Raw genomic sequence first — 22,729 nt, 5'->3', positions numbered from 1 at the left:
CAACCTGGCATGCACAATCAAATAAGATCAAATAGAACAAGTTGTCCTACAACTTTAGGCTGTGCACGCCATACGCAAGAAGAAGAAGTCTTCAACTGAGGCCTTATCTTTGTTCCCCTATGCCTCCACCTCAACAAAACATGGTCCTGTCATGAAGTAGAGTTCTATTTCCATCGCCTCTGCTCCCGGGTCTTTTTCAATGCTAAAGACTTCTCAACTCCCAGTAGACAAAAATGCTGGAGAAACTCAGCGGGTGAGGCAGCATCTATGGAGCGAAGGAAATAGGCAACGTTTCGGGTCGAGACCCTTCTTCAGTGATGATCGTTTCTCCTATCTCCTACATTCAGCCTGAAAAAGGGTCCCAAACCAAAATATTACCTACCCATGTGCCTGACCCACTGAGTTACTTCAGCACTTCTACCCCAATTTCAATACCCTAACTGATGTACCGAGAGCCTTCGTGACCACCCTATCTACCTGTGAATACACTTTCAAAGAACAATGTACCTGCACTCCTAGATTCCTCTGCTCTACAATACTCTCCAGGGCCCTGCCATGTGAAGGTCCTTCCCTGGTTTTACTTCCCAAAATGCGACACCTCACACTTATCCGCATTAAACTCCATACTTCAGCCCACTTGCCCAGCTGATCAAGATCCTGCTGTAAATATTGACAACCATCTTTGCTATCTATAATACCACCCACCTGAGTGTCATCTGCAGACTTACTAATCATGCCATGTGCATTCTCATCCAAGTCATTGAGATCAATCACAAACGATAATGGGCCCAACACTGAGACCTGTGTCACACCACGAGTCACAGGCCTTCAGGCTGAAAAACAACCTTCCACCATCATCCTCTGCTTCCTTCTATGAAGCCAATTCTCTATCTGGTCAGCTAGCTCTTCCTGGATCCCATGCAGTCTAACCTTCCAGAGTAGCCTACGATGCAGAACATTATCAAATGCCTGGCTGACATAGACAACCACTAGGGCTTTGCCCTGATTAACCCTTTTGGTTACTTCTTCAAGAGTTGGTAAAGATGGTTGACAGCTTCAAGTTCTTCAGCATCCATATCACCAGTAACATAACCCTGTTGATTCACACTGAGAAGATAACCAAGAAAGAGTATCAGTGTATTTACTTAGGCATCTGTGAAGATTTGGCATGTCCAGAAGGATTCTCTTGTATTTTACAGATAGAAACATAGAAAATAGGCACAGGAGGAGGTCATTTGGCCCTTCGAGCCTGCACCGCCATTCATTGTGATCATGGCTGATCATCCACAATCAGTAACTCGTGCCTGCCTTCTCCCCATATCCTTTGATTCTGCTAGCCACTAGAGCTCTATCTAACTTTCTTTTAAATTCATCCACTGAATTGGCCTCGACTGCCTTCTTTGACAGAGAATTCCACAAATTCACAACTCTCTGGGTGAAAAAGTTTTTCTCAGTCTCATTTATTCTTAGACTGTGGCCCCTGGTTCTGGACTCCCCAACACTGGGACCATTTTTCCTGCATCTAGCTTGCCCAGTCTTTTTATAATTTTATACGTTTCTCCTCTCATCCTTCTAAATTCCAGTGAATACAAGCCCAGTCTTGATGCGTCACAGAACGTATTCTGATGGGAAGCATCTCCGTTTGGTATGGCAACTGCCCTGCCCTTGACTGCTTGAACCTGCAGACAGCGGTGAACACAGCCCAGTTCATCGTAGGCTCATCACTTCCTTCCATCCAGTCCATGTTCATGGTGTGTTGCTTCAGGGAGGTTGGAAGTATCATCAAGAATGCTTGCCACCCAGGCCATCCCCTTTTATCTCTTCTATCTTCCTAGAGAAGATACATAAGCTTGAAAGTTCATGTGTCCAGCTATTAGAACATTCCCCACTGCTCTCAGACTCCTGAACCACTCACCTCTTTAACACCTCCTTGCCTAAAAGGTAGCCATGTACTCTTACGCTTAATTCCACCTCATTCAGTTATTCCATCATTGTACTTCAATATTTGTTTGCACTAATTTGGATCACACAATAATCTAATGCAATTTTGCATTGGTCATTACATTTATTGTTGTATTTAGTTTAATTGACTTAAATTTAGTTGAGAGATCCAGTGTGGAAACAGGCCGTTCGGCCTACCGATTCCACTCCGACCAATGGTCACCCATCCACTCGTTCTATCCTACACACTCGGGACAATTTACAGCAACCAATTAACCTACAAATTTGAATGTCTTTGGAATGTGGGAGGAAAGCGAAACACCCAGAGAAAACTCACGCAGTCACATGGAGAATGTATAAACGCCACACAAGCAGCACCCGCAGTCAGCTCAAACCCAGGTCTGTGGCACTGCGAAGCAACTCTACCGCTGCGCCACTGTGCCGCCCTAGTATTTACCATTACTGCATGTATACTATTTACTGTGTGAGGCTCATGTGAACAAGGAATTTAGTTTCACACTGGTGTATATGACAATAAACCAATCAAATATATTTAATTTGTCTCTCATCCAAATTTCACCTTTGTGCTCTACAGGCAGGTGTCATAACCCCTCACCAGCCAGAGTGCTGGAGCAAGTTATAGCATCCTGTTGACCTTGGCTAGGTCAACAGGGATTAGACTGAGGAACTCTGGGCCCCGCGGCTAAGTACTAGATAATGAAATTATTTTAATCCCTGGCTAGCCCAGCAGGCAATGGATCGAGTCCAGAATCTCAAAGCAAAATAGTAACATGAATAAAAACAATGATGGCAGAAGTGCTGTTCCTTGGGTTGCTATTGTCCTTTCCTATCACTAGATCTCTGGCAAGATTGATTTCTTCACCATCGGGATTCCAGGTCTGAGACCAATCTGGCCTGATGGAGAGTGTAGGAAGGAACTGCAGATGCTGGTTTAAACCAAAGATACTCAAAAAGCTGGAGTAACTCAGCGGGATAGGCTGCATCTCTGGAGAGAAGGAATGGATGACATTTTGGGTCGAGACTGTTCTTCAGAGTCTGAAGAAGGGTCTTGACCCGAAACATCACCCATTCCTTCTCTCCAAAGATGCAGCCTGTCCCACTGAATTACTCCTGATTTTTGTGTCTATCTTTAGCCTGATGGAGAGGTTAGAGCCAATTCATTGACTGGCTAGCCATATGATCACACAGACCCAGGATTGAAGATGGACCTATTTTCCCTAATGGAAGCAGAAAATTTATCCCAGGGTCTCTGGCAAATTGCTGGCAAACGTTCTCTGTGAAACGCATCTGGTGCAAGTTAGGACAATCAAAGCTTTGGAACAGAAGGAGGCTATTCGGCCTCTCAAGCCTGGTGGATTCAATCCACTGGCTCCTAGTTTTGTTTTAGCGATACTCACCAACAGCTGCATCTCTCAAACACTGGGAAGTCCAGAAGCAGAGAGCGCATACAATCAGACCTCAAGCCCAAAACAAACAACATTCCTAATAGAATCATACAACACAGAAAGAGGCCCATGTTGACCAAGATGCCTTTCTGCGTTTTCTACCTTACATCATGTAGACTTTTACATACATGGTTACTCTCCAAACATAAACTTTGCAAACTCCATCAACTTAAATTTTGTTGCAGGTTTTGTCATCACATCTGCTACCATCTGGTCTGTTGGACAATACTCCAAACTTATTTTGCCATGATTTACAGTGGACCTCACAAAGTGATATTTTATGTCCACATGCTTACACCTCTGTCTACTTACAGGATTCTTTGCTAACGCAATTGTACCCTGGTTATCCTCATAAACCTTGGGTGTTGGGTACTGATGTCCATCAATACCTTCTAGTAGTTGTACTAGGTACATACACTCTTGTAGTGTTGCGGCTAACGCCATATACTCAGCCTCACAAGTTGACAGTGCAATGGTGGGCTGCTTTTTGGTTTTCCATGAAATCTCGCAATCTATTGGTGCATGTAGGTAGGCAGTTTTGACATCCATCTGATGTAAAATCAGGTTTTCCTGTGCTGCTTTTTGCATCATCACTCTGATACTGGTCAGGTTAGCAGTAGGAGAAAATGTCTCCTCATAGTCTACACCCAATATTTGACTGTATCCTTTGTCTACATACCGTGCCTTGTATTTATCAGATCCATCCTCATTGTTCTTGATTGCATATACCCATCTACCCCCCACTGCTTTCTTACCCTCAGGCAAGTTGGTTAAGGTAAATGTGTCATTTTCTCTCAGCGACTGCATTTCCTCATGCATTGCGTTAACCCATTCCTTTGAGTTAGTTGAGGTTCCAGCTTCCCCGAATGTTAGGGGGATGTTACACATCAATCTGTAGCAATAATCTATGTTAATCATTACATGATCATCACTCGCCTTGCCAGTTACATATTCACTTAAGTAACCTGGTTTCTTCCTCAATCTAGAAGGGTAACGTGCAGGCTCATGCTTGTTTTCACCTATCTGTGCTTGGCTATTCACCTCAGGCCTAGTTACTGGATCTTGGCCCTGAGTATGTCCTGGACTCTCATCAGTATTTTTTCTCATCCTACTGGCCCTATTCTGCACCTCAAAGTCATCGTCACTGGGGGTCATGTCAGTCTGTGTCTGCCTCTCTATAATTGTTTTGGTCACAAACTTCACCAGTCTGTGCTTCTTTACTTTCCCATTGTCAGGATAGTAAACCATGTAAGCTGGCCTATTCTTGTCGTACCCGACAAAGATTCCCTTCTCACACTTTGAGTCCAGTTTTCTCTTGTCCTGTTTATAGGCATAACACTCAGATCCAAACTTTTGCATCCTAGACAGGTTGAGCCGTTTTCTTGTCAGCATCAAGTAAGGAGTCTGCTTTGTGCGCTTGTTAAAGCATCTGTTCCTCACTACAGCTGCTGTCTGCACTGCATAGGTCCAAAACTGTTTGGGTAACTCACTCTCTATTAGCATACACCTGGCCATGTCAAACAGGGTGCGCCAATTTCGCTCAGCAGTACCATTCTGGTGTGGTGAGTATGGCGCTGAGGTCTCATGTCTAATGCAATTTCTGCTGAGTAGTGCCTGGTAATTCTTTCCCGTGAATTCAGTACCATTGTCAGACCTCATACATTTAATCTTCCCGTATGGGGCTGTGTCAGCAAGAAACCTCTCGGTGGCTTGCACTGTGTCACTCTTATTCTTTAGAAAGTACACAAACACTGCACTGGAATAATCATCAGTGAATGATAGCGCAAACCTGTACCCCTCTCTGGATTCTGGGTCTATCGGTCCCGCTAAATCTGTGTGTACCAACTTCAAAGCTGCTTTGGCTCTTACATCAGGGTCCCTGTTCCTAGTTTGGATAAACTTTCCCTGAGTACACACTTCACAGTGTAGAGCAGGTTTGTCTGTTTTGCCCTTAATTGCCATACCTTCAACAACATTCTGTAATTTTTTAATATCTTCATAATTACAGTGCCCTAGAATCTCATGCCATGTCTGGATATCATAACTGCTCTTACATTGGTCATCACATTCAACGTTTACCGTGTGCAAATAGTACAGTCTGTTGTACTCATGAATGTGGAATTTTGTACCATCCTTGTGTTGTAGGACGTCTTCCCCGTCCTTGAAGATTACGGTTGCTCCGCTGGAAGTAGCTGCTTTTACAGAGAAGATGTCCTGCGGGTATGAGGGGATGTACAATGCCTGCCTCAGTGTTGTGTTGTGGCGACGCCCTTGGCTGTCGACCAAGCAAACCTCCGCGTCTCCTCTGCGGTCCGCGACTCCATCACACCTTGTTCCGTCAGCCAACTCCACGCAGTGTGTCTCGGACTGGAACATAACGTCGAACGTCTTGAACCTTGCTATATCAGTGATGATATGCGAAGTTGCCCCCGTATCGACCATCAGCCCTTTCAACTCGACTCCACGCTCTGACTGGATCTTCGCGTCTCTTTCACTCACCAGGAATGCATATTCCTTGTTGTTAGTCTCCCCGGAAACTTGTCGTGCGTTGTCCCGCCGCTGTTTCCGTCTGCAGGTTGCGTCCCGATGTGTGCTGCTTTTACAGTGACTACACCACTGCTTGCGTTGACATGCTCTGGCTTTATGTCCTTTTAGGCCACACCTGAAGCACACAATGTCCGCTCTCTCCGCACTTGTACACGTCGTGGCGAGTCTCACACTCGGTTGCACACGTGCCTTCATGACATTGTCGTCGGATGCTGCTGCACGCATCTTTTCCGTGTCTTCATAGCTCCGTAGTTTCGTTTTAAATTCGGCAAAAGGCATTGTCTGCTCACTTTGCGTGACATGGATAGCAAATGGTTTGAAAGATTCAGGCAGTCCCTTCAGAATCATTGCAATTAACAGTCCGTCACTCAATACCTCACCAGCGTTTCTCAATGCTGTGATGGCTGTCTCTGCCCTTATAACATATTCAGTTACACTCTCGCTGCTCAACTTTTGAAGTGAAGTCAGTTCTGTATACAGACTTATTACACGTGGCTTTCCCTTACCCGCATAATAATCTCTCAAAATAGTTAGCGCTTTCCGCCCATCGTCTGCTGCTTCTCGCATTACCAGCGACAAACTCTTGTCATCCAGAAACTGGATTAGCTCAGCATATGCCTCTGAATTTTTGGCCTCGTTTCCTTCTTCATTGTCGGTAGGCTCTTCCAAGATAGTTTCCTTTAGCCCTTGTAACCGAAGATGGCCCAAAAATTTCGTCTCTCACAGCTCATAGTTCTTTTCATCTCCGTCAAAAACTAGCCGAGACCAGCAGCTACTCGACTGGGTGCTCCGTCTACTCATGGTGCTAGCTTAGCAAGTTAACTCTCACCGGACATTTCTCTCGGTGGTAAATCCCTGGGTAACTGTCTCTGGGTACCTCTGTGTAACTCTAGGTAAAGCTGGCTAAAGCTGGGCCCATAACCTGTTGGCAGAGGTGCATTGTGCAGCGATTCTTGCAGCCTACCCAGTGCTAGACCAAAGATAATTCAGAGCAGTAAAAAACACAGTGGGGCATCCATCTTGTTCAAACTGGAAGAAAAACTTTATTTACACACTTGCTCACACATCAATTACAGTACCTCTCATTGGCTGTTATCATTGTCAGTTACTATTGGCTGCTATCATTGTCAGTCATTCACCACCTGCATCAAGATTGTCTGAGTAACAATACAACATTAAGATTAACTTCTTTACAATTGAGAGCATATTTTTCATATATGTCAACACTGCGCGACACTCATTTGCCACCATTAGACCCACTTCCAGCTCCTCATCCCCCACCTAACCCCATGCGCCCATCATCCTTCACTCCACCTATAAGCCCCTCCCCTCTACTGTTTATACTGAGTATATTCTCTCTTTACTCTCATTTCACCTAAAATATCAACAGTTCTTTTCCCTCCACAAATGCTACTTGATCTGCTGAGTTCTTCCAGCAGTTTGTTTGTTTTTTGTGACCGATTTTGCCTGAGCTGCTTGATCATTTCCAATGTGTCCTGTTTCATTTCAGATTTCTGGCATTGCAGCTGTTTTATAGTTTCCATTGACTAGTACAGATAAAGGTCTTATGGCCATTATGTCCATGTCTACCGAAGTCTAAAGGGTTTTTTCCTGGGACTGAGGAAAATAAGCTTTTGAAATACAGGATCATTATGTAAGCTGAGTTTCTGCAACATTGCTGCACATGAGCAGTCGTATTCCCAGCTCAGCTGATGGAGCTTGTGTATTCTTGGACTTAAAGCACATAAGATTGAAGCAGATTAGGTGCCTTGTGATTCACTGAACATGTGCTGTGCCTACCTCCATGCACTGACGTTTGGACGTCCCATGATGCTGACACCGGCTAAAACTGTGGAACAATTATTAATGGAGCACTGGAATCCCACGACAAGCTCAGCATCCGTTTCCCTTCTTTTTGTCTCCACCTGGGGAAAGGAGCCCTCCTGCAGACGCTGAGAGTGCAGCAGTGTCCACAGCTGTTTCTGCTGATGTTCTGGTGCACCTGCGCCTGATGTGCTGACATTGTAAATGCCAAAATGAAAGTCCAACTCACGGTCCTCGTTCATCAATTCTCTTAAAGTCATGGAGCATGAAATGCAGCTTGGAAATAGATGCTTCTGCCTAACTCGACCATGCCCAACCAAGCTTGTCCAATTTACCTGCACCTAGACTGTATCCCTCCAAACCTTTCCTATGCATGTGTCTTTCTAAGTGTCTTTTAAATGTCATAATTTTACCCGATTCTACCTTTTTCTACCACATGCCCACTTTCCTCTGTGTGTAAAACCTACACTTCATGTCCCTTTTAAATCTTCTCCCTATCACCTTAAACCCATGCCGTCTAGTTTTAGACTTCTCCACCCTGGAAAAAAGACTGAAAGCATCCACTGTCTATGCTACTATTGATTTTATAAACCTCTGTATGGTCACCCCTCAACCTCTTTCACTCCAGGGAAAACAGTCCCAACATATCCAGTCTCTATTCCACTCACAACAATACCTTGTGAAACTTTTCAGTACCTTCTCAACCTTAATCACATTGTGTCTATGTCATGGCAAACAGAACTGTAGACAATATTCAAGGTCTTGTACTGCCAAACATGACATCCCAATACTTATATGCATTGCCCAGTCTCTAAAGAGCAAGTGGGTTTTTTCACCATCCCGTCCATCTTTTTAGTTTTAGAGATACAGCGAGGAAACAGGCCCTTCGGACCACCGAGTCCATGCCAACCAACGATCACCCTTACACTAGTTCTATCCTGCACAATGCACAAGTTAAAGAAGCTAATTGACCTACAAACCTGAACCTGAATCGGGGGAGGGGGGGAAATAAATGGAAAATGGGGGCCTGCTACTTGGAAAGATTCTGTGGGAGAGTCGTTGAGAATGTGTGATTTTGATCTCCAAGAAGTAGGCGGTCTAGGCATGACAGTACAGCCAAATCAGTCATGGAAACTTGAGTGTCAACACCTTGCTCAGGGGAGAGGTCAGGGTACATTTTGAGAAGCATCTTATGGGAGTTGGTGAGGCTGAGACGTTGGGAACGAGCAAGTAAATCTAGAGCATCACAAGGTGAAAGCAGAGAGGTGGAGCCATGAAAGTGTGGGCATGAGGTCAGACCTGGAGGAGCACAGAGGTCTGGGTCTGGAGAAAGCGGAACATAGAAGACAGAACACTGGTTGACGCAGGTCCATTAACAACATTTAAAAGACATTCAGACAGATACATGGATAGGAAAGGTTCAGAAGGAAATGGTTCAAATGGGGGGAAATGAAAGTAATTAGATGAGCAACTTGGTCAATGAAGATGATTTAGGCTGAAAGAACTGTTTCCGTCCAGTATGTCTCTATAACTCTATGGTGGACTGAGGAGCAGTGAAGGATGACAGGCCAATGGAGACAGGTTAGGGGAAGGGTGGGTGAAGGAGGAGACTGCTAACACCCATGAACACAAAGACTACCAGTGCTGGAATCTGATGAGTAAGGGATACAGGTCTGCTGTCAGAAAGTATTTACTCACACAAACATTTGTTATTGGCACAGTAAATAGTACCTTATAATCCAGACCTTTGGAACAGTTGAAGACAACACAGTGCTTTCCCAGGGCCTGGAAAATAGAGCACATAACATTAGTTTACAACACCATTAATTAATTAATTGCATTACATTACTTGCAACACCAACTTTTGTGTGGATCAGAATAAAGGACAGCAGCCAGCGAGAACAGAGACATTTGAAGACGTTTGATAGTTCAAATATTGGGAAGATGGACAAGGGAGAGCCAGTGGATGTAGTGTACCTAGACTTTCAGAAAGCCTTTGATAAGGTCACCGACGGGAGACTAGTGACTAACATTAGAGCACATGGTATTGGGGTAGGGTGTTGGCATGGATAGAAAATTGGTTGGCAGGCAGGAAACAAAGAGTAGGGATTAACGGGTCCCTTTCAGAATGGCAGGCAGTGACTAGTGTGGTACCAAAAGGCTCGGTGCTGGGACCGCAACTATTTACAATATATATCAATGATTTAGATGAAGGAATTAAAATTAACATTATCAAATTTGCAGATGACACAAAGCTGGATGGCAGTGTGAACTGTGAAGATGCAGGGTGACTTGGACAGGTTGAGTGAGTGGGCAGATGCATGGCAGTTGCAGTATAATGTGGATACATGTGAGGTTATCCATTTTGAAGGCAAGAACAGGAAGGCAGATTATTATCTAAATGGTGTCAAGTTGGGAAAGGGGGAAGTACAACGAGACCTGGGTGTCCTTGTACATCAGTCACTGAAAGTAAGCATGCAGGTACAGCAGGCAGTGAAGAAAGCTAATGGCATGTTGGCCTTCATAACGAGAGGAGTTGAGTATAGGAGTAAAGAGGTCCTTCTGCAGTTGTACAGGGCCCTAGTGAAACCACACCTGGAGTATTGTATCTCCAGCACTTTTGTCTACCTTCGATTTTCCAGTATCTGCAGTTCCTTCTTAAACACCTGGAGTATTATGTGCAGTTTTTAGCAATGTTACAAAATTTTGAGATTTTAAAAATCAAGTCTGCAATTTATCCCATCAGATAAAGCATAAAAAGAAGTTTAATTTGACACCTAATTCCCCTTCATATCTTCAGTGTTAAAAAAGTTATGGCCATTTTCATACTCGGAAATTAGCATCTTGTTCCCTATTGATTTTCCATTGACTTAACACAAAAGCTGTGATCGAGGACAGTCTAAAGCCCATAACTTTATTAAAAATTAAGAGAACTGAAAGAAATTTTCAGTTATTATAGATTGAACCATTCTGAAACAAATATTAAACAATCTTACTTGGATGACCTGAAATTAAAGCATGTAATTAGTTAGTTACCCAATTGTAGCTAATTCCAAAATTCAATTACTAGATCTAAACCTCTATCCATTTCTTAAGGAAAGATTAACATTTTTAAATAGCCTAAGTGTCGATAGAACATTCACACAAAAATTCAGAATAAAACATGATTTTTAAATCTCATTGACATTAATTTATAGGCCAATTTAGTGTTCAATTGCTGTAAATTAATGGCCATTTAAATCAGCCATTAAATGTGATTCTGTGGAACGCGCTGGTTTAGAACGCTGCCATTGCGGTGAATTTGTACCCCATGTCGGCATGAAAGATACTGCCGGTTCAGATGGACCCCCAAGTCAGCTACTCGCAACATAAAATTTTGTATAAAGGGATCTTAAGAAGCCCTTTTTAATGTAAAAATAAACAAACTACCTTCCGTTGTCCCCTACATGAGATCCGTCCCGTTGTCGGGGTTCGCGGCTTTAGAGGATGATTTTTAATCTACTATAACAATTAAATAACCCAATTTAGTTTAAAAGTATCTGCAGCGAACGAACCTCGCAGCGATTTTTCGTCAGCAACTAAGTAGGCTGAACAACATAGATTTCAACAGCCTAGAGAAAATCGCGTTTTAAACCAGCCCCCCTCTGAATGGCGCCAAAGTCGCGCACAAGGGTAGCGACAGAACTGCAGCGTCGCTGAAGGTAAGTTTTGCAACATACATACGGTTTTGGTCTCCTAATTTGAGGAAGGATATTCTTGTTATTGAGGGAGTGCAACATAGGTTCACAAGGTTAATTCCCGGGGTTGCGGACTGTTATATGATGAAAGGATGGAGCGGCTGGGCTTGTATTCACTGGAATTTAGAAGGAAGAGAGGGAATCTTATAGAAACATAAAAAATTAAGGGATTGTACACGTTTAATGCAGGAAACATGTTCCCGATGTTGGGGGAGTCCAGAACCAGACGTCACAGTTTAAGAATAAGTGGTAGGCCATTTTGAACTGAGATGAGGAAAAACTTTCTCACGCAGAGAGTTATGAATTTGTAGAATTCTCTGCCTTAGAAGGCAGTGGAGGCCGGTTCACTGGATACATTCAAAAGAGAGTTAGATCGAGCTCAAGGGATATGGGGAGAATACAGGAACGGGGTACTGATTGTGGATGATCAGCCATGATCATATTGAATGGCAATGCTGGCACGAAAGGCGGAATGGCCTGCTACTGCACCTATTGTCTATGTATGATTAAATAAAATAATTCAAGAAAAAAAACTGTGTCCTGTAACTGGAGGTTACTAACCAGAGGACACAGAGGGACAAGAAGGAGAACATAAAGTCAGTTGTTGAAATCTGTACTGTGCCGACTGGAAGTGAATCTGCAGGGCTAAAGGGAAAACTTGCAAAGGAAAGCAACTGTTCAAAGAGAAATTTGGAACAAAGGGACACATGGTCTTCAACTTTAATTCTTAGACTGAACCTAAGCTGGCTCCCATGTCTCTGCTTGGAACAGATGCTGTGGCAGGAATGTTTGAAAGGCTGCTGGGAAGCTCCATTTACACAGTGCACCCAGAGCTCAAAACCCCTTGGGTTGTAGTTATTGATGGGGAAGAAATTCCCAGCAACTGTTTACTAATGGATTAAGGGTGGAGGAGGATAGTGAATAATTAATAACTTTAGGAGGAGTCACGACTCTGCCCCCATCCTCTCCCACCGTGGACACTGAAGAATGATCCCGACCCAAATCTTTGTCTATCCGTCTCCTTCCGTTACCCTTCACAGATACTGCTTGGCTGTAAAATCTACTCAAACAATATCTACCTCTCTGATGACACCCAGACTATCCTTGATTGGGCTTTGTGTAGGAAGGAATTATCTTGATTGGACTTTGTTGGCTTTACCTTGCAATAAACGTTATTCCATTATCATGTATCCCTTACACTGTAAATGGATCGATTGTAATCATGTATTGTCTTTCTGCTGACTAGTTAGCACACACCAATAGCTTTTCACTGTACCTCGGTACACGTGACACTGAACTAAATTAACTATTCATTCAACCAATTCAAACATTCATCCAACCCACTTGCCTGCTTAAGTAAGTCATGGTTTGTCAGGCTAATTTAAAAATGTCACGGTCAGAGTCACTAACTGCCAACCATACCTTAACTAACTATATGTACCAGGTTCCTGGAGATAACACACATTGTTCAAAATGGTAGCTCAGGACTATTCACATTGTCCCGATTGAATCACACAGTGCAGAGACAGGCTATTTGGCGCACCGCCGCAGTATAGGCCTCGTACCTTTCTATCCTGACCTGACAAATTCTTCTGCAGGACTCAGGTGGGTCAGGCAGCACCCGTCAGGGGAAGCAGACAGACAATGCTTCAGGTTGGGACCCTTCTTCAGAATGAAAGGTCTGTCCAGTTCCCTCCATAGATGTGGTCTGACCAACTGTGTTCCCCCAGCAGTTTGTTTTTGTGTCAAGATTCCAGCATCTGAAGTCCGTTGTGTCTCCTCTCCAAATCTACTACTCGCAAGTTTTTAAATGCAAGTTTTTTGCAGCAGCCTTCCTCGGTAAAACAGGCCCACCTGAAAAACCTGTTGAGCACAATGCTTTTGTCCGCAATTATTGCTCTTTGATGGATTTTAAAAGTTTACAGTGTCCGCCTCTCACCCGCCTGTCTCCGAGTCAACATTCCTGCCACCTGGTTCTATCTGCTCGTCATCTCCCTTCTCCTGTTCCACCCGTCGCCTACCAGCCCCATCTCACCACTCCCTCTCATTCCTGGCATTCTTCCCTCCAAACTATGAAGCACAAATGCAGGGTTTCAACCCAACGCACTGGCATCCCTTTGCCTGATTTTCCCCAGTTGTTGTGTTTTTTTGTTCCAGATTCCAGCATCTGCACTCCTGCATCAACAACAAGATGGCCTGGTGCAGTATTTAGTGGCATACAATGTTGGAATGAAATTAGAAGTATGGGAAAAATACTTTTCTGATCATTGCCCAGCACTGAACACTTACTTTAGCAAGGTCTTTGACAGTTGCTGTTTTGCCTGTCCCTGATGGCCCTGCTGGCAAGCCTCCGAGGTTCAAGTGCAGGGCTCCAGTCAGAGTAAGCCAGCAACGGACAGTCAGCGGTGTGATCACTAATCGAGGTGAACAGCCAAGATACTCATAGCCGTAGATGAAGGAACTTTTGGCCTGCATGACGTAGCAAGAGTTGTTCTGCGTGTTCCATTCATAACGCAATTGCCTGAAACACAGAGTTTGTGTCAGTGCTTTTCCACGCCTTTCAAATGCACAGTATTTTAGTAGGATGACAATGACCCCAAGTCACAATGTATCTTACAAAAATGTACCCACTGGGCTTTGTGCTGCATCTCAGGCTGTCTACTACGGTTTCTGTGTGAATAGACTCAGTTCATAACGCTGACAGCTTACAAGGTCCATCCATCCACACACTATACATATGAAGTATCTATGTTCTATGCAAACAACAGTTCTATGTTCTAAGATGTGTATACATGCATATACAATATCTACAAACACTGGGAATGTTCTCCATCTATGTATGCATATATCATATGTTTGTGCATCAACATAATATAAATTAGACAGATGCATGAACAATGTCCATACCACAGTGCGCATATGAAGTCTGTTTGTCTGAAGTAGGGTTTCAACCCAAAATGTCACCTATTCCTTTTCTCCAAAGATGCTGCCTGACCCGCTGAGTTACTCCAACATTTTGTGACTATGTTTGGTGCAAACTAGCATCTGCAGCTCCTTCCTACACGTTAAGTCTCTATATGTCCAGCAGTGATAAATCCCAGTACTGAATGAGAAATAAATGCTGGAATGGTTCAGTCATAAAACATCTGCTGAATCAAGTGTATCATGGACTTCAGAGATTCCTGAATGAAAACGCACAACAGAGCAACAATAACGTTAAAGAAATTGCTCGAGACACTCAGCAGGTTTAGCAGCATCTGTGGGAATCAAAACATATTGAACATTTCAGGTTGGGGACCCTTCATCAGAATTCTGAAAAATAGTTTCTGACATAAAATATTAACTCCATAAAAAGACCTGTTTGTTTGTGTTTCAAGCATTTCCTGCTTTTATTTTCAGGATCTGCAGTTTTATGAATATCATCATTGCCTCAAATTAGTAAATGCAATCCCTCTAAATACCCCAAAAATCACCCAACATTTATCCATAGAGCCACTATCAACTATAGACTCTATCAACTGGCACTTAAATTCTACCATCCTGCCCAAAACTCCAATGCAGACAGGAGACAGAAGGGATTAATGGATTCTGCTCCAGGACTACAGCAATGCTTTGTAGACTGGTCATTACCTGCTCCACTCAAAATCCTCCGCTTTGAAGACTTTCTTGCGTATCAAGTCACTCAGCAAGTCGCGACAGTGCACGTTGATGATCACCAGACTCTCCAGCACCATCCCCTGGGAGGCATACAGAGGCCCACACACCAGCTCAGCCAACATATCAAGTCTGTTCATCATCTCCAGATGGACATCCTGCAACTGGCTTTGTGGCTGGGCTCCACTGAAGCAGTTCATACAATCCTGGTTGAACAATATCTGGCTCTGCACAAAACATGCAAACAACAGACATCAGAACTTTGTGTCCTGCTTATGTTTTTTGTTTAAAGCAAACCCAATGAAAACTTGAGGCCCCGTGTACTTTATTAATCATTTTAAGACTATGATCTGGAAGGATGGTTCCAGCATCTATAATACTAACTTTCAAAATAGAATGAGAGAAGAAATCCTGTGATCTGGAGATGGAACAGGAGAACAACATAAATGAATAACTCACAATGAGTCGGGACAGAATGACTGACCGTGACTTTCTACACGAGTACCTTTACGATGTCTGTCATGAATTACAGACTTGCATTCAATACCTTGTCTGATGAAGGCAAGCATACCATACACCTTCTATCCCACTCTATCTACTTGAGTTACCATTTCCATGGAGTTATGAACATGGACCCCAACATTCCTCTGTACATCAATGCTGTTAAGCGTCTTGCCATTAAGTAAATACTTTCCGCTTACATTTGACCCCTCAAAGTGCAACACCACATTTGCTTTGACTCTTTCTGCCATTTCTCCAACCATTTCTGGAGCTGAATACTTTCGCTCGATACTTTCACAGCCTTCCTTACTGTCTCCAACTACACTAATTTTGGTGTCATCTGCAAATGTACTAATCCTGCCATCTACATTAGCACCAAGGTCGGTTATATATATCACAAACAACAGAGATCACAGCACAGATGCCTGTAGAGCTCCACTGGTCACAGACCAATTCCACCATAGGCCTTTGCCTTAAAGGAGTATGGGAGTTCACAATGCAAATGACCAACCAACCATGGATCCCATGCATCTTAATCTTCTGGTTCAACCTAGCTTGAGGAACTTTGTCAAATGCCTTACTAAAATGTATGTAGACAACGTCCACTGTCCTACCCCCATTGATCACATTTGTCACCTCCTCAAAAATCTCAATCATGTTCGTAAGACATGACCTGCCATGGGGCAAAGCTATGCTGACTATTCCTAAACAGCCCACTATCTTCCAAATGCAATTAAATCTTATCCTGAGGAATCCTCTCCAATAGCTCTCCAATACTGATGTGAGGCTCGTGAGTCTATAGTTTGCTGGATTATTTCTACATCCCTTCTTAAACAAAGGAACAACAATAACTAGTCACCAGGACTTTGCCTGTGGCTGGAGAAGATACAAAGATCTTGCTATCTCTTCTCTTGCCTCTCGCAATAACGTGAAATAGATCCCATCAGGCCCTGGGGATTTATCTATCTCAATGCTCTTCGTGACCTCAAACCACCTTAGCATATTAGTATTCCCCACACAGATCTCATTGTCCTCGGTGTCTCTCTCCTTAGTGAATGCAGATTCAAAGTAATCTTCTAGCATCTTGTGACATTGCCTGACTCCAAGCATAAATTCTCCAGTTTATCCTTAAGCAGTCCTACCTTTTCCCTGGTTACCCTCTTGTTTTTAATATACGTATATAAAACTTTAGGATTTTCTTTAATCCGACTTACCAATGACAATTTGTGGCCGTAATTGGATACTTGATTTTTTTTTTGTTGCTTCCTTCAAAGGACCTGCCTGATTTCATCTTCTAAACCTTACAAAGCTTATTTTTCTTTTTGGCAAATTTACAATCTCTTTGATCTTCCATGGTAAATTTACCTCACCTACCTTATTATTCCTTCTTACTGGAACATGCAGGTGCTGAACTCTCATCAGCTGGCCTTTAAATGACTCCTATATGTCAGATGTGGACTAACCAAACAACTGCTCACAATTTATACTTCCAAACTCCTGCTTAAAAATGCCGTAATCTGCGTTACCCCAATTTTGTTTCTGCCCCCAAACCTATCCTTGCTCATAACTAGCTAAAAACTGATGGAGTAGTGATCATTCTCAAATACTCTTCCACTGAAATACCAGTCACCTGGCCATACTAATTTCCCAGGTCCTGTATGGTCCTTCCTCGAGTTGGACTATCCGCCTACGGTTTCAGGAAATCCTCTTGGATACACTTCACAAATTCTGCCCTGTCTAAGCTTTTTGCACATGTGAGACCAATCAATATTGGGAATGGTAATGCGCCCACTCTGTCTACTTGGTTATTTTTGCATCTTTGCATAATCTGTCTTCATATCTGTTCTTCTGTCTCCTACTGGCTATTGGGTGGCCTATAGTATAAGCCCATTGGTGGTATTGCTCCTTTCTTATTTTGAGCTCTTCCCATATTATCTCAGCGGACAAACTCTCCAGTATGTCCTTGCTGAGTGCTACTGTGACACTCTCCATGATCACTGAACCAACTGCTACACCTCTCTATCATGTCTGAAACATCGAAACCCTGGACCATTGAGCAACCAGACCTGTCGCTCTCACAGCCAAGTCTCTGTAATGGCCGCCCCATTCCTCTTCCCACTGATGCTTTTTTTTTTTTTAATTTAATTTTTATTAGAAGTACGGTAAATTACAATAATACACAACACATATGTCTTAATACATTTTTTGTACCGCTTCATTTTTTGAGCTTTGAGAAAAAGATAGAAGTAAAGGAAGTAAGGAAAGTGCGCAAGAGTCGTGAAGGTGTAGGAGAGTGTTAAGAAAAGAAAGCCCCTTAGAAAAGAAGTTAGAGAAGGAAGTAAAGAAAGAAAGTAGACCCTAGAAAAGAAGGAAAAAGAAAGGAGAAACAATCGCTCTATTATAACATTAAACTCTGCAGAAAGGGGACTACCAACCAAGTCTGTTGTTGTTGTTTTGTTTTTTATTACCAGATCCTGGAACCTTTTATTTATTTATTTATTTATTTATTTATTTATTTATTTTTAAATTACTATTGCACCTTATGCTTGTAATAATTCCAAAAACGTAGACCACGTCTTTTGGAAGTGGTCTGGTTTGCCTGCTAAGAGGAATCTCATCTCTTCCAGATGTAGTGTTTCAGACATATTTGATATCCACATTTTTATTGTTGGTGTAGGCGCATTTTTCCAGAATTTAAGTATGAGCTTTTTTCCCGTTATTAGCCCGTAATTGAGTAAATTCTTCTGAAACACGTTTAGTTCAGGGTTACCTTCCGATATTCCAAAAATAATCCATTCTGGTTTTGGTACCAGTTTTATTTTAATTAATTTTGTAAATATGTCGAATATTTCATTCCAGAATTTTTGTATTTTTGTACAAAAAACAAAAGAATGCGCTATGGTAGCTTCTTGACACAGACATTTATCACAGATGGGTGAGACATTAGGGAAGAATTTATTTATTTTAGTTTTTGAATAATATAGTCTATGTAATGTTTTGAATTGGATGAGAGTATGTCGTACGTTGATCGAACATTTATGCACCTGTAATAAGTAATTATCCCAGCTCTCTTTTGGAATTTCTATAGCTAATTCTTGTTCCCAGTCTCTTCTAATTCCATCAGTTGTGGGTATTTCTATGCTTAAGATGATGTTATATAAGTATGATATTAGATTAGCTGATTCCGCCTTTGTCTTCATTGCTTCATCCAGTAAGTCAGTAGGCATATTATGATAGTCTTTTGTGTATTTTTTCAGATAATCACGAATTTGAAGATATTTAAAATATTGATTATTTTTCAAATTGTATTTCAGTTGTAGTTGTTGAAATGATAATAATTTTCCCAATTCATACAGATCTCCGAGCGTTTTAATTCCCATTCTTTCCCATTGAATAAATGATTTGTCTATAATTGATGGTTTAAATGATGGGTTATTAACTATTGGCATTAAAAGAGATAGGTTTCTTAATTTTTAATTCGGTTTTATTTGTTTCCATGTTCTAATTGTGCTATGTATAATTGGATTTTTGTTATAGTTTTTGTTATTGAGATATATTGGTGAGAGGAGAGTCGCTCCTATATTACACGGAGAGCAGTCCTCTCTTTCCATTACAATCCAGTCCACCTGCTGGGCAGATTTGTCCAGCAGGTGAATCATATTTTTAATATTTACTGCCCAATTATAATACATAAAGTTAGGGAGCGCTAGACCACCCAACTCTTTTTGTTTATTAAGGTGTGCTCTTTGTATTCTATGGGATTTATAATCCCATATAAAATTTGTAATGTCTGAGTCCAATTTTTTGAAAAACTTTTTTGGGAGATATATAGGTATTGATTGAAATAGGTATAGGATTTGTGGTAAAAAGATCATTTTTATAGCGTTTATTCTGCCTATTAGGGACATCGGAAGTGTTTTCCAGAATTTAATCAAATTATTTAGTTTCTTAAGTAAGGGATTATAATTGGCTTTAAACATATCCTGGTAATTTCTAGTAATTTCAATTCCCAAATATTTGAATTTTGCTATTTTAAAGGGGAATTTCCGGAGGTGTGTTGAGCCTTTGGGTTTTATTGACATAATTTCACTTTTGTTCCAGTTTATTCTATATCCTGAGAAGGATCCAAAGTCCTCAATTAAGTTTAGTATGTTTGGTATACTAATTTGTGGTTTTGTGATATACAGTAGTGCATCATCGGCGTATAAAGATATTATGTTATTTGAGTGTTTTGTATTATAACCATAGATATCTGGGTGTGTTCTTATTTTTTCAGCAAGAGGTTCAATTACCAAAGCAAATAACAACGGTGATAGTGAACATCCTTGTCTATTACCCCTTGATAATTCAAATTTTGTGGATAGTATATTATTAGTTAGTATTCTAGCCGTGGATTTGTTATATAATAGTTTTATCCATGCGATGAAGTTCTCTCCCATTTGGAATTTTTGCAATACTTTAATCATATAATCCCATTCTACTTGATCAAACGCTTTTTCTGCGTCCAGTGAAATGATAGATAACTCTTGGTCATGAGATTTATGTGAATGCATTATGTTAAGCAAGCGTCTCAAATTATTGAATGAGTGTCTCTTAGGTATAAATCTTGTTTGATCCTCATTTATTAATCTACTAACATACCTGCTTAGTCTTCTGGCTAGTGTTTTCACTATTATTTTTTGATCCGTATTTAACAAAGCAATAGCTCTATATGATCCTGGTTCTTCTATATTTTTATCTTTTTTAAGTATTAATGTGATCGTTGATTCTGCTAATGTTTCAGGTAAGCTTTGCTCTTTAAAAGCATATGTATACATTTTCTGTAAGCGTGGAGTAACTATGTCGTAAAAGGATTTATAGAATTCATTACTGAATTTGTCTGGACCTGGCGTTTTTCCGTTCTTAAGTGTGTTTATTGTGTCTTCTATCTCCTTAGAAGTAATTTGTGCTCCCAGTTCCTCTTGTTCCCTCAATTCAAATTGAGGGAGGTTACAATTATCCAGAAATTCTGAAACTTTATTATTGTCTATTGACGTTTTAGATGTATATAGATTCTGGTAAAATTGAGCAAATCTTTTATTGATATCCTTGGGTAGTGTTAATAATTCCCCTCTATCTGATTTAATCTTTAGTATTGCATTCGCTTTTACCGTTTTTTTCAATTGGCGTGCTAGAAGTTTGTGGGGTTTGTCCCCGAATTCAAAATGTTCTTGTTTTGTAATTTGAAATAGTGTTATAACTTTCTCTGACAATAATTTGTTTAGCTTGAATTTCAATAGTAGAATTTTATTATGTTTATCCATAGTTGGATCTTTGGCATTATCTGTATCTACATGGAGAAACTCAGTTTTATTATGTAGGCTTTTCGGGCCGAATTTCTTTGTTTATTCTTATCTGTATCTGTATCTGTGAAAATTTGCTTGAAATGAAATAATGACTCCTTATTCTAATAAAAGCTTTGAAATGAAATAATGATTCCTCTAATAATGCATTTGAAGGATTCCCATAATAGCGTGGGGGATATATCTGGTGTATCATTTATCTCAAAAAATAGGTCCATCTGTTTTTTTAGATATATACTCCCTTGTGGGTCTTTTAAAATTTGCGAGTTAAACCTCCAGAACGATTTATTCATAAACATTCCTTCTAATTTTAAAACAAAAGTTAACGGAGAGTGGTCTGAGATCGCATTGATGTGGTATTTAGGGTTCATAGTATGCGGAATTAATTTTGTATCCACAAGGAAATAGTCTATACGTGAATATGTTTTATGTACCGTTGAATAAAACGAGTAATCCCTTCCCGTCGGGTTTGCAATCCTCCATACGTCTGCTATATTTGTGTTTTTTATATATGTATTTAAAAGTTCACTGGTTTTAGATTTCATATTACCTCTTTGTTTTTGCATCGATTTATCTAGATAAGGGTCTAAAACACAGTTGAAGTCTCCTCCAATTATAACATTTTGATAATTAAATTCTGCAATTATATTCAAAATTTTATTAAAAAATTGAGGATTATCAAAATTGGGCGTATAAATGTTTACCAGCGTAATTGGCGTAGTATTAATCTCTCCTGTTACTATAAGGTATCTCCCTTCCTTGTCTGATATAATATTCTTTGATTTAAATGGTATTCCTTTACGAATAACGATTGCAGTGCCTCTAGATTTGGAAGTGAATGAAGAGTGAAATGTTTGGCCTATCCAGTTCGCCCTCAGTCTCGTCTGATCTTGATGTTTAAGATGCGTTTCTTGTAGAAACGAAATGTCCGTGTTGTATGATTTCAACTGAGCTAGTATCTTGCCCCTTTTAATAGGTTCATTAATACCCCTTATATTCCAACTACATAGTGTGATTCCTCCCATTTTCTTTTGATTGTCGTCATGCATTTTTACCAATTTTAATGACCTTATTTATTGCGGTGCATCCATGCCTCAGGACTCTGGTTATTTGGGGGGCGTTTATATTATAGACTTCTTTGGTAGCTCCCTTCTGCGATTTTCCTTGAAAAAAAAACACATAGATGTGACCTATTGTGATTTTTTTTTTAAATAGAATAAGTAAATTTACAGTGTCTGAGTGTTGGACACTGTAGTGAGTTTCCCACTCGTCTGTGGGGTTCGACATTCCGCTTCCGGTGTAGATGTTATAAAGTTAGCCCCGCTGTCTTTATTACCCTAAACCTAGGGGGTCAGTACCATTTCTAAATTAGTTCTATTTCACCCAGTTACACTATATCTATATATGTTTCATTCCGACTTATCAAATCTAATCATATATTCAATTACATATATTCCTCACTCTTTATCTATTAACTATTTATAATCGGTTTTAGCTTTGTTAATAGTGAGCTGTTCGCTGAAAGGGTTAACCAGAGTCAGGCACCTGGAATTATGCCAGGTGCCTGAGTCTCCTCCCCTCCCCATTCGGGCTGCGAAATACATGAGATTACAGTGTTGTCTGCGTTATAAACCAGGCAAAGCATTTTTACAATTTTTACCATTGTATACCTCAAATCAATTTCCATTACTATATCTATATTAATATTGTTAGTTAT

General features: G+C 41.0%; 1 protein-coding gene across 1 annotated transcript in view; it reads right to left on the bottom strand.

Annotated features, from left to right (window-relative positions):
* LOC129697686 (dynein axonemal heavy chain 6-like) overlaps positions 1-22,729 on the bottom strand; it is a 415,092-nt gene that overhangs the window by 207,998 nt on the left and 184,365 nt on the right. Inside the window, exons 28-30 of the mRNA XM_055636395.1 lie at positions 15,146-15,396; positions 13,805-14,036; positions 9,510-9,563 (exon numbers count right to left, since the gene is read on the bottom strand). Coding sequence (XP_055492370.1) covers positions 9,510-9,563; positions 13,805-14,036; positions 15,146-15,396 — 537 coding nt within the window. The remainder of the gene's footprint in view (positions 1-9,509; positions 9,564-13,804; positions 14,037-15,145; positions 15,397-22,729) is intronic.

The sequence above is a fragment of the Leucoraja erinacea genome, chromosome 5 (genome assembly GCF_028641065.1).
Source record: "Leucoraja erinacea ecotype New England chromosome 5, Leri_hhj_1, whole genome shotgun sequence".
Lineage (NCBI taxonomy): Eukaryota > Metazoa > Chordata > Chondrichthyes > Rajiformes > Rajidae > Leucoraja > Leucoraja erinaceus.
This window is presented reverse-complemented; position numbering and strand designations above follow the sequence as displayed.